This window comes from Polyodon spathula, chromosome 12 (assembly GCF_017654505.1).
Source record: "Polyodon spathula isolate WHYD16114869_AA chromosome 12, ASM1765450v1, whole genome shotgun sequence".
NCBI lineage: Eukaryota > Metazoa > Chordata > Actinopteri > Acipenseriformes > Polyodontidae > Polyodon > Polyodon spathula.
The window spans coordinates 40,975,705-40,988,420 of NC_054545.1; the positions used below are offsets into that span (position 1 = coordinate 40,975,705).

Below are 12,716 nucleotides of genomic sequence, written 5' to 3' on the forward strand. Positions count from 1 at the left end.
TCCATGCAGCATGCATATAACCTTTACAGAACAGTCACGACTGTGAAAGCAAGCAACCACAGCATACTATGTAAAGATGCAAGCAATATGCAAAGAAAGAGTGAAATGAAGGGGAAACTTGCAAGGTGTGACATTTTTTATTTTATTTTCTCATTCTTAAATGCATTGGGTCAATGGCTGGATTGCTATACATGCATGTACTGTTCAATAACTACTGATACTACATGTAGATGGGTAGTGAGCAGTTTCAATTGAATTTATTTCAACACAGTGATTATTGAGATTCTGATAATGCAAGTACAAACATAAACATACACTGTAAAGTTGATTAACTCTACACAAATTAGTGCAAGGCTTACTGTTCTGTTCACCAGAGAAAAATCTGCCAAGTTGTGCAACTAAACGTCTGACCGGTTGTAAACAGTCATAATTTAATGCCTTAGTAAAATAAAAGGTTAACATGTTATAAAATGGTTTATTTTGTGGTCTAAATTATATCACAATCACACCCAGGAGATGGGTATGCTGCAACAGATGGACAAACTGGGCTGAAGCAAAAAACAGCAGGTGGAAGAGAGCTGTGCGCTGGTGACTGCACGGCAGACAGTCCAGTGGCTGGCTAGGTGAAAGGAGTTATGATGGGCTGGAGCATGCTGAAATGCATAGTCCTCCTTAATACAGACCAGAGTAGTAGTTCACATACTAAGAGAGACCACTAAAAGCATAGGGATGTGTTGAAGGATGCCTAACGCAAGCCTCAGTTGAATAACTAAGTGTCAAATCTCTCCCATGGAGCTGGATCTACAGTAAACCGTGTCTAGTTGCTAGAATCAAGCCCAAAACATATCAGACAAAAATAAGCCCCCCTGTAAAAACGAAATTGAACTACTTAAAACGTGGTGTGTAGCACCAGGGAAAATGCCCCACATGGCATACAGGTCTAATTCACCCTCCAGCTGTAACTTCCCCAAAAAATTTATTAAAATATTAATCCCCCCTCACAAGACCACCAAAAATCGATTCTCCTCCATCCTAAACAAGGTGCTATACAGTGACATCATCAGTGGCCGTGGAATGTTCCAGAAGAATGCGTTAGCTGACCAGTTGTAATAAGTGTAGTGAAATGATTACCTTCCACATACATACCATATGTACCAAGGTCACGAAAGAAAAGCTAAAGGAAATACATCCGTCACTGTGCTGCGATACCTGATAGCTATTAACCCCCCCCCTTGGCTTTGCATATGCACAGAGCATTCAATCAGTGTGCTGTTGTTCACTATGACACCTCTCCTTTACTGCAATAGAAACTGTTAATAGATACCTGGTAATCAGGAGAGGCACACAGGCCACTGGAAGACCACAAGCATGATGGGGCTTTCATTTCAACTAGAAAACAAGCAGGGCCTTCAGCTAATGCACACAATTCATTTGAACAGTTTATCCTGAAACCCTTTTATCCTAGATAACCAAAACGCTATAGTTGGAGTATATCTTTAATATAGGTCACCTGTATCCCAAATGCAAATACCTTCTTATGTTGGAAGTACCAAAAGGAATTGATAAGTTGTATCTTGATTTGTTCAAGTATTTCCAAGTTTCATAACAGGTTGGGTTACAGGAAACATGGATATACCAAATCAGGGGTGTGCCATTTTTGAAAAAAAAAAAAAAAAACTTCGTCTCAGATTCCTTCTTAAAAATGTACTTGTACCCTCCCCGTCACACAAAACACACACACACAAAAAAGTAGAATATAACTTGGAGGATTCTGGTTTTACTTAACAGTGAACACAATCAATCAATTAGTGATTAACAGCGGCAGATCTAGTCTTGTATCCTGACTGATTCACTAATTTCTTCAAGATACCCAAAAGGTTCCCTCTGACCCCACTTCACCTCAACAAATGTAGAACATAGGAAATGTTCCTTTCAGTGCAGTTTGGAACACATTTGCTTGTAACATTCTGAGACAGACAGAATGATTCTTGGTGGTAAATCTCCTTCCTGACCTGTAAGGGCGCTAAGTAATGGGAACAGCGTACTCTAGACTACTTGGCCTGACACTTCGTTCCGAGGGTTAAAAGGAAGTCGGTCATGTAGAAAAGAGACGGAGCTTCGGTACACTAACCCGGAAGGGAAATGATGTGGCAGCTGCGGATTGGAGGAGCGGCTACAATTGAGTATCGCTCATCCTTGTTAGACAGCTTTTTGGGCCTTCCAGTCCTGGCTTTTTCAATTACAGATGATGTTTCTCTGTACTTGTTGATTATGCTTCGGATACCACACCTTGAAAATCGAGTGATGCAAACTATTTCACTCAATGTTTTTCCTTCTTTATGCAAGTCAAGGTTGTCATAATAGTAGAAAACACTAGTGGAGGCTTTGAGTAAATTGTTAATGCTCATAAAAATAGAAAAATGCAACATGTCTAAGACTTTTGCACAGCAGTGTACACAATAAATAATAATTGACTCGAAGAGCCGAGCAGCAAGGAAGATAGCGTGAACTTAGCCGCAGAAAGAGACTGAATCCTGGGGAAGGGGCAGGAGAGCTGCCTGCTTTGCAGACCAAAAGAAAAATGGCACTGATCCCTATGCGACAGTCGTGGATAAGCACTGATCCAGTATATTGAGAGGGGTTAGCGTCTGTCGCCCTGCCAGCCCTGGACACACATGGTTTGTTAAGGCCTGTGCTATGAGCTCCCTACCTGCTTGTGTGCGTGGTCATAGGAGTTAATGTGGTTGTCGAACTCCTGGTGCTTTTGGTACTGCTTGTCACACAGCTCGCAGTAGAAATTTGCTCTCAGATCTTCCAGAGCTTTGGCGATTGCCTTCTCCTTCTCGGCATAGTCCTTTGGAAACAGACAGATAAAGCACATTTTAACTGACAGCGAATGCTTCTTCACGTTCATTTCTAACCATGTTTTGGAAGAACAATTTGTAATCGAAACCAGTAGGGAACCAATCCTGTTAAGATTTGCGATTTGTTCATATTCCGATTGCAACCTATCCCATGCTAAAAACCTGCCCCCTGTGAGTGTTTACTGATGGGTATGGATCTATGCAGCAGTCTTCAAAGTAACAGAGAAAGTCAAGAGTGTTGTGCTAGAATTACAAATGCTGTATCGACGAGCTACAATGCCTTTAGATGTCTGACAATTATTTTCTAAAGTAAGACAGCAAGAAAGAAAGGTAAAGAAAGTAATGTTTGGGATACTCCGGGTACACAACTAATTTGTGTGATCATTTAAAAGGGAGAAAAACAGATAGGCCTGGAAATGACTACATTTTGTAAAATAAAAGCTAATTTACAGCACCAGTTGCACTGTGTAATTCACAGTACCGGTTGCACTGTGCAATTTACAGGCGGCACGGTGGTTAGCGCTGGATCCTGGGTTTGATTCTGGCCTAGGGGTCTGTCTGTGTGGAGTTTGCATGTTCTCCCTGTGTCTGAGTGGGTTTTCCCCAGGTACTCAGGTTTCCTCCCACAGTCCAAAGACATGCTGTTCAGGTTCATTAGTCATTCTAAAGTGCCCTGTGTGTGAGTGTTTGTGTGTGTGTGTGGTGCCCTACAATGGACTGGTGTCCCATCCAGGGTGTAGTCCTGCCTTGCGCCCTGTGTCTGCCGGGTTAGGCTCTGGCTCACCGCGACCCTGTAAAGGATTAAGCAGTTAACGATAACGGATGGATGTGTAATTACAGTACCGGTTGCACTGTGTAATTTACAGTACAGGTTGCATTGTGTAATTGACAGCACCAGTTGCACTGTGTTGCTGTATTAGAATAGTAAGCACATCCTTTCTAGCCCAATCTAACTGTCTCTGTTGCTTCTCCAGCTATACTTCTGTTTGCCAAATAAACTACACAACGCAAAAAAAGATAACACAAATAACTACCAAAATAGTACTGTCAAATACAAGCCAGGCAGTGCACGATGGTAAGTAAATGCAGTTTACAACTGGAATGACAACCTCTTTTTTTGTAGTTAAAATGAACACAAGCGCAGGCTTAAATATAAGCAGGAGTTTATTTAATTTTACAAAGCAGGGCAGTTATTTATTGCAAAGATATATTTGTGCATTTGCTTGAGGTTTGTACTGCAAATGATGGCAGTGCACACACGAGTGATCAAAATAAATCTGACTTATGAGTTAATTAACAATCTGATTAACAAAGTGTCATCCAGCTATATAAACAGACTTCACATTTTATGGTTTTAAGACTCATGAAATTATTAAAACATCTAGTGAACTAGTGGTGTGAGGTCTGGAAGTATTAAAAGAATAATCTCTGTTTTGATCAACTGTACTGGTATAAGCAACAAGCTCTAAGGTCTGGACTATTATTACAAATCCTCTTTTCTGTGCTTTTCTGCTGTATTGTTGGTTTTACATATATGCTTGGTACCATTTCGTACTTGTCCCAATAAATATGTTGGGGAGGAAAAAATGTATGTGAAACGTGACCCAGTGGTTCCAAACTCTACATAGAGCTACAATCAGCACCTGAAAAGCTCAATGCTGCAAGGAAAGCTCTACCTTGTATTTCTGTCTCAGCTCCTCTGTATCCTCCTTCTCCACCTCCAGAGCTCGCCTCCTCTCTGTCACATCCTCTGCATAGTCCAGCTGGAACAGTGAGAACACACGCTCAGGGCATCGCTTACTGAGAGCATTCACTGCACAACTGCTGTACTGCCCGGACCTTCTGAAGCGTTCGGGTTATTACACAGGGAGATTTAGCACTGTGGGTAACTAAGCCTTTACTAATCTGGAAAGCACTACCACCAAGCTGTTCAGATTTCATACAAAACATTTTTAGCTTCTCCAAGTTTGGTTAACCGGGAATGCACAATCGCAAGCACCTTGCAAATAAAACACAGGGTTTCACCAACACTTCACAGAACTGCGACACTGCCAATTTTCACCAGAAACCTGCGACTGCCAGATAGCAGATAAGTAGAAATTTTCATCGCAGATCCTAGTTTAGGACATACCATGGCGCTGATACTACTAGCTTGCTGTGGACCTGTAATAATAAAATATTATATAGCGCCTTTCATAGTGGACCACAATCACAAAGCGCTTTACAGAGGCAGGCTGTGAACTGTGCATTATACGCAGAGTCACTTATAATAGGACATTCATTTAACATCTCATCCGCAGGATGAAGCACAAGGAGGTTAATTGACTTGCTCAGGGTCACACAGTGAGTCAGTCAGTGGGATTTAAACTGGAGACCTGCTTGACACAAGCCCTGGACTTTAACCACTGGACCACTCTGCCTCCACACTACACTATGCTTTCCCCTGTAGCCACCTCCATGTTATTGCTACAAGGTCATTTTGTAATATTTACAGGTAGAAAACTATTGGAAACCTTATTAGAAGACAATAAGCCAATTTTCATATTCTTAATTCTTAATTTCAAAGCTTGAATAACTAAACAAATACTTTACTAAACACATGGCATTTGCCATTTCATCCCTATTATTCACAACTGAATTATACCAATTAGGTAAATTTCCGGCACCAACAGTTGTGATTAGACAGTACTGAAACACATATTAACCTCTTGCTCATTCCAAGCCCTTGGCACTGTGGTTTCAAGCCATATTTAAATGTTCCAAAATCCTACAGTATTACACTCACCACAACTGTGCTACTAAACACTGCCCTCTGCAGGCGATGCTGAAGCAGTGCAGCCCTTACCTCCATTTCCATTCTCCCCATTCCCATGACATCATACTTGAGGATAATCGGGACAGGGTCCGTCCTGCCTGTAAAAGGGAAACAGAGAGAGGGGAGTGAGGGCAGGGAAGAGTGAGCTCAGTGCATACTTTGCACAGTAGGTTGTTAGAGATCTTGCCTTGGAATGCAGAGGCCAGAAAGCTACAGTGAACCAAACACAAGCCATTCTCACAGCTTACAACTGTTTGTTTTTATTCAATCAAATTAAAATGTGTTTTTTTTTTTTTATTATTTAATTCTGCTATTAAATCTTTGTATGAAGGCGGTAGCACGAAAACAAGCCCAAAATTAGAGTTTTAAAATGTATAGCAGGCTGCAATCAATCAGATAATAGAATTTCCCCAAGTGTATAGTACAGCACAGGACTGTATCGGTTGGCCCAATCCTCAGAAACCTGCAATCTAAGAATTAGTTTATGAGGACAATAAATATAAAGGCAGTTTAACAGGGAGAGAGCAATTTGGAAAGAGCCGGACTAAAGTCTTAAGCAACATGCATTAACTAGTGCGGATGGCGGCGTTTATGGCTGCAAAAATAAACACTAGGTGAACACACAATGAGGATGACGAGAACAACAACAACAACGAGGATTCTTTACTTTCTTTTTCCTTTACTATTTACGGCTCAACTACACAAGGTGGCGATGTTCCTGTACGACAGCTAGTTTCAACGCTTTGTTAGCAAGCTGTGAAAAGGACAAGTGGAGAAAAAATTCACTTAAAAAAATAAAATAAATAAAGAATCAGACTATGTTGGAGATTGATACATACTGTTTGATTCACTCATAACCAGCCAAACAAAGCAAAGAGTGGAGACAAGCACTTTACTACGACAGCGGTTTCACATCACGGCCTACAGACTCACCGCGATGGGAGAGCAGAGCTTATACTTACCTGGATTTGAATGAGGAGGGGGGGGGGAATGGTGGGAGGGCTCCTTAAACAAAAGGCACAACACATAGCTGCTGCTGCCAGGTATGTTTAATTAAAACTGATCAAGTTTGTCGGTGCGTTTCGATTCCCTTTGTTTTTATGCCCTTGTGCAAAAGCCAATTATTGTTTAAACCAGAAAGGGGCTACGAATTAATACCTAGAACTAAGATAAAGGTTAAAAAGAAAAAATCTTTTACATAAGAAAATGTGAGGAGTTTTATTTATTTATTTTTTTACGGTTTCACCCAATGGTCTTCTAACTGAAGTTAAAGCAGGCAGTAATTCTGCGGCTCTGCAGGGGGCTTGCATTTTACTGTTTGTTAAACGGTCAAAACACGACCAATAAAACTTTGTTTGTGATGGGCTGACTCTCTAACTAAACTGAATTAGATCTGTGATTAATACAATTAAATTTCTAGCCCAGAGTCAGGCTTTTTTTTTTGTTCTTTGGCAGGTGGATGGGTTAGTGGCTACAGCCCAATGATATGATTAGAATAGCTTCATTCCAGGGCTGCTGTACTGAACTGTATCATTGTTTGAAATGATGACCTCCACAGCAGTTTCTCCGAGCCAGCTGACCTTCCTCGGTGAGGTGTGGAATTGCATACCTCTGTGGCACTGTGTGACCTGGCTGAAACAAACCTGTGGGGAGTGTGCGACTTGGGGCATCTGTGATATAGGAGAGGGTCTGTTTCATAAAAAACACCAGCTCTCCAATAATCATTCAAAAACTCTGCTTTCCTAAATTCTGTGTGCCCTAAGAATCCACGATTACAAAACTTCCTTTAAAGAGTAAGTAGCAGGGTCCAGAAAAATATAGCGTTACATATCCCCACGTGTTGCTACAACCGTTTAAATAACATGTCATTTTTCTTTTCACTAACATCCTGACAACTTTTTACACTTAAACCTTTAAAGTCTGTTTCAAAGCTCTTTTCAGGTAAATGCTTACCCGTGTCCACCTTTTAAAGACATTCTATTTTCCCTATTGGTGAATTATCAAACAAAATAAAAGCATAAATAAATGTAAACAGACCTGTGAAATGTCCCCTTGTACTGGACACAGCACTCTTTCTTTAGTAGAAATATTTCTGATCTTCGATGCAGCTGGCGTCTTTCATTAAATACATTTTAAACAAATTGTGCAGCTCTAGTCTAGTCTATGCAGTGTGTTCAATCATTTACTGGAAGCAAACTAAACCATCTGCCAGGTTCCTAAATGTAGTGTAATAAAGCACATTTTTAAGACTATAAAAAAAAAGTGTGTTTACAGGGGACGGGAATTTTTACAGGGGACTATGTATTATAAGGTAAATTTAACAGAAAACGTGAAATCTGAGGGGGGTTGGGGGGAGCCTTACCTATAGTTACTGCTGTATGAGCACCAACAGTTACATTTCTACTAAATATTTCTGACGTTTAAAACGTCAGCCAACCAAACGTACAGAATTTTGTCTGAATGATTAAACTATTAAAACACCCCTATTTTATGCTCATATAAGCAGAATCCCACAATGTATACATATCTATATCAGTGTAACAGAGCCCTCATATCCAATAATTCTTATCAAGCCAGTGGATTGGGTTGGTTGTCCAGATTAAGACAGATGTTTTCCACCTCCTTGCTCACAATCACAGCTGCGAAGGTCAGTACCCAGCAGTTTGCCTCAATTACTTTATCTGTTTCTATACTTTTTGCAGTAGCAAGTGCCAGTGCTCCTTGTAATGGGGGAAGGGGAAGGGGAAATCAGATTTGGACAGTATTAGATTTTTACGGTTGAACTGATTCGCAGTTTCAAAAACACAAAAGAGAAATATCCCTCCTAGCATTACCAATTCAAATGGAAAAGGATCAGACAAGTGTGCATTAAATAAATTAACCAGAAAAATAAAATAAGACCAAGCAGAATGAAGGCTAAAACAGAGATAGAACTTAAGCTTATTTTACTGGTGCACTGATGACATTAAAAAAAAAAAAAATTAAATTACAAATCTGGGAAAAATAAAAATTACCACTAAGTTTACCATCACCACAACATGGCCAGGATCATAACGCTGCAAAAAAGAAATACCAATTGGTTAAATCAGAAACAAATCAGGAACAAAGGCGAGCTGTGAGGGCCAGGCAGTAGGGTCTCCTTTCTGCACTGACAGAAAAAAAACAAACAAACAAAAAAGCAGGAACTAAGAAAATGCACTGGAGTCCAAGAAAGAAGCATTGGCTGAAAATTCAGAAACAAAGCTGACATTCTCTCGCTGTGACTAGTTAGTCAGCCTGCCATCAATGAGGCTACGGGTCTGTAAACGAGACAATCGTGCAGTTTTTGTACAATATTACTTGTTTTGGGAGATGTATAAGTGTCTTCTGCTTTTGACTGACTGATGACTGCACAATTGAACCTTGTGTCAAAATACTGCTACATCATGCCTTGACAAGGGCATATTACCTCTTTCAGACTATGACAGGATGACTAATTAAATAGTTGGGCACATATATTAGTATAAATGACTGATTGCTTATTTACTCTCCACTGCAGGCTAGTGGGCCTATGGGGATAGCAGCACCAAATAAGGTTCGCCAGATTTAAACATATGTCAAGTAACACATTCTCCTGAAAATGACAAAACACAAAATGTGCAGTATGAAAAAGTACCATGACTTACATTCAAGTATGCGCATGTTAAAATGCATGTGTGACACACTTACAAAGATACAGACGATGCCACAGGCACAGCCATTTATCCTTGATAACTTGTGCTAAAGGCATGAAGCTCTTGCAAATTTGCATACCCATTTTGGACAAGCCTATATCATATCAAACGGCTAAACTAATGTTCAACAACAAATGTTACACAACTATGGCTTTTAAAACAGCTACAGGACAAATACATCACTTTTCTGTGTGCCGCTGCAGAGATCAATTTCACGTCTTTTTGCGGTCATATTTCAGTAACATTTTGTAAGATTTGCATTGTACAAAGCCACATGGACTTTTATTATCGCTGAATACAACATGTCATAATGTTTCTAAACAGTGGACTTAGACGCACCCTTCAGCAACGGAACGTTCCACTGCTACACATTCTCCTATTGAAAGTTTTCTAATTATTTTTTTAGAAGCGCATTCCATCTATACATTTAGATGATTAGCACCCTCTGTCTGTAGTCATTAGTCATTTTTTTCCCCCATAATTCCTGCTTTTCCCGTTTCCCCAATATATTCCATTATTATCTTTTCTCTTTTACGTCTCCCTTCCTCTTTCCCTTTTCCCAACAAGCTACTAATGCTTAGGTCATATATCCTCATATTCATCAGCTTCCTCTTCAAGTTCATTCTTTGTTCTTCAGATTTCTCACATTCTATTACATTATGCTCAACCGTGTCTGGAATTTCACACTTCTCACATAAACCACAGATATATCTAATCTAAATACATGACCATTCAAAGTAGTATAGCCCGGCGATGCAGCATTTGACAAGATGCACAAAACGAATGGTGCATGGTCAGTGGTTTTTCAAAAACTGAAGCAGGAAGTGAGTTTTAGAAGCACTTATACACTTATTGCTGGGTCTCGTCGGGCAACAAGGCTCTATGCTGTGTGACTTTCAACATTAAGTTTTGCGTGTTTGCCATAAATATGTCAACAGTGGAATTTTCTAAAAAAGATGTGCTTGTTTATTTTATGACAATCATCGCAGATTACATGCTGTGCAGCTCATACTAGAAGTCTTATCCTACTTCACCACAGGCAGAACTATGAAGGGAATACACAGCTCAACGAGTTACAGAAAAGCCCTCTCTGACTTCCACAGCAGACCTTCCGTACACTGCAGCAAGACATTTCATTTCAAAAGGTAACACGACAGCTGATCACTTTTATCACAACACTGTTACCCTGTATAGTACCCTATTTATAAAGAAGAGGGTGCATTTGGCAGGACACAGTGTACAGAGATCTTTAATGCAGGGTTTTACTGCTTGCCAAGATTTTAAATCTGACCTTTTCGTACAGTTACCTTTTTATGGGAAATGTTCTTTTAGCATACACGTGCCAAAGACCACATTTCACTTTACTCTTTCAGAGACAATGTCCAGATATATTAAATAAAAAAATACATATTTTCTTATTTTACATTTTCTAATTCATCTGGCAGTGAAAGAGTTGACAGCAAGCTTTGCTAAATCCCTAAGGAGTCTTGTGGTATTTCAATGACGGCAACGCAAATGATGAAGGCATGCACTGAAGCAGTTTGACAAGAACAAGCTTTCACCAGCAGGCTTAGTCTCCTCACATCAATCCAGCTCAGGAGAGAGGCAACCAGTTCAGCAACCCACACCACTAAAGCAATTAGCGGGATGCAGGCCTGCTGCTTGACGATTCAGGGCTTTTCAAACACTCATCAGATCATAACATACTACGAATTTATGACAGGATGTGCAACAAACACTGGAACTAATTGTGTGCTTGGGATGGGGAAGGGAAGAACTGCATGTTATAATGCATTACTGAATTTGAGTCACATATTCAAGTTTCTTTTTTTTTTGTTTTATTTTTCTTTCATTCAATTCTTCATCTAGGCTAGGCACTTCCTTCAATCAATGCAGTAATTACACTGATGGCAAGGCTCGACTTCACCCACCAATGAAGAATGAAAAACAAATTGAATGCCACTAAAAAAAGGATCTGCAGGTCACCGGTGGCACAGAGCATTTTTATACATAAAGTGCCCGTGGCAGTGTGCCTGGTGCACTGGCATACATTCCTGAAATACCCAGTTTAATTAAAGAGAAGGTCACTACAAGCCTCCTACACAGAGCTAGGAGCTACATGCATGCAAACATTATCTAAAAACAAACAGCCGCCTGTAGGTAAGTTTACGATCGTTGGATGCAACGCTTCCCCTTTAAGGTGAAGCCACTTAATTGCAACAGTTTCTATGAAAGCAGACCATGAACTCGTCCTGCAGTGGATTTCATAAGGCACAACCTCAGAAGAATATGAAGAAGCCCTTGCCATCAAACAAGACATATAGAATATCTGAACATATTTCGTTCTCTGAAGAATGGCAGCAGGGAAGGTAGGTATGCAGCCCAGAGCACACTTTTTGAAAATACAAGGAGGTACTGACCTTGACAATTTTATCAAAAGTGGCAATGTGTACACAAACAAGCATGCACTGCATTATTGCTCCGCTCCCACACACAGACAAAAGCATGGTTACGAATTCATGGGAGTACATGTTCATATTCAATGAACTTATTTTAAAACAAGCAGAGAAATGTTTACAGCAGAAATAAGCAATTTTCTTACCATGTCTGAAAATTTTTAAATTGGAAAACCATTAAAGTAAATCCATTAAATATGAAACTGATGTACAGTGCTACCTCGTTATAATGAAACCAGTTATAGTGCGGAAACGGTTATAAATAGGGCTGTAACTCAACTAAATAAATTTGATTGTTTAATTTATGGGCATTAATTGGTTAAATCGGTAAATTAATTTGCGCACATTTTTACAAAGGTAACGATCTTACAGCAGCTGTCCTGCATAGTAATACTAAAAAATCTATATAAAAAAAAAAGCCCAGTGGGAATTTGGTCTTTTTAAAAGCATTTTTATTATTATTTTTATTTCATTAAATGTAATACACTTTCACAGTAAAACCGTCCTTTCAGGCCACTGTCACATACTTAAAAACACAAGACAGGTGAGCTGCATTTCCATCGTCAGGAGTTTAATCTCTCATTACAGCTTCAGACTTAGCTTCCTGCACTTTGTTTTTATTCGATCTGAATCTTGTTAGAGGTACCTGAGAATACTGTCGCTATCGACACGTGATTGCTTAGCATGCTGTTGTAGTCAGAAATCAGAGAAAGTAATTCCACATAATTACCTCTATTTAAGGAACTGGTGCCTTCATCGTGCCTCTGAAAGCCAGTTCTTGCTTGCCAATGTGAAAAATAGAATCAATAGTGAAAGTGTTTAAGAACCTCACGATTTTTTCTTGCTTGCTCATTATGTTGTATTTTAT

General features: G+C 39.7%; 1 protein-coding gene across 5 annotated transcripts in view; it reads right to left on the reverse strand.

The window, feature by feature from the left end:
- Positions 1-12,716, reverse strand: part of LOC121323873 (G patch domain-containing protein 8-like) — a 44,469-nt gene that overhangs the window by 15,166 nt on the left and 16,587 nt on the right. For 3 of the 5 annotated variants that reach the window (XM_041265176.1, XM_041265177.1, XM_041265178.1), the window contains 3 exons: positions 5,710-5,777; positions 4,541-4,627; positions 2,711-2,854 (listed from right to left, as the gene is read on the reverse strand). In XM_041265176.1, coding sequence (XP_041121110.1) covers positions 2,711-2,854; positions 4,541-4,627; positions 5,710-5,777 — 299 coding nt within the window. Of the gene's footprint in view, positions 1-2,710; positions 2,855-4,540; positions 4,628-5,709; positions 5,778-7,205; positions 7,536-8,693; positions 8,736-12,716 lie in introns of those variants that run through there. The other 2 variants (XM_041265179.1, XM_041265180.1) reach the window with 2 other exon arrangements.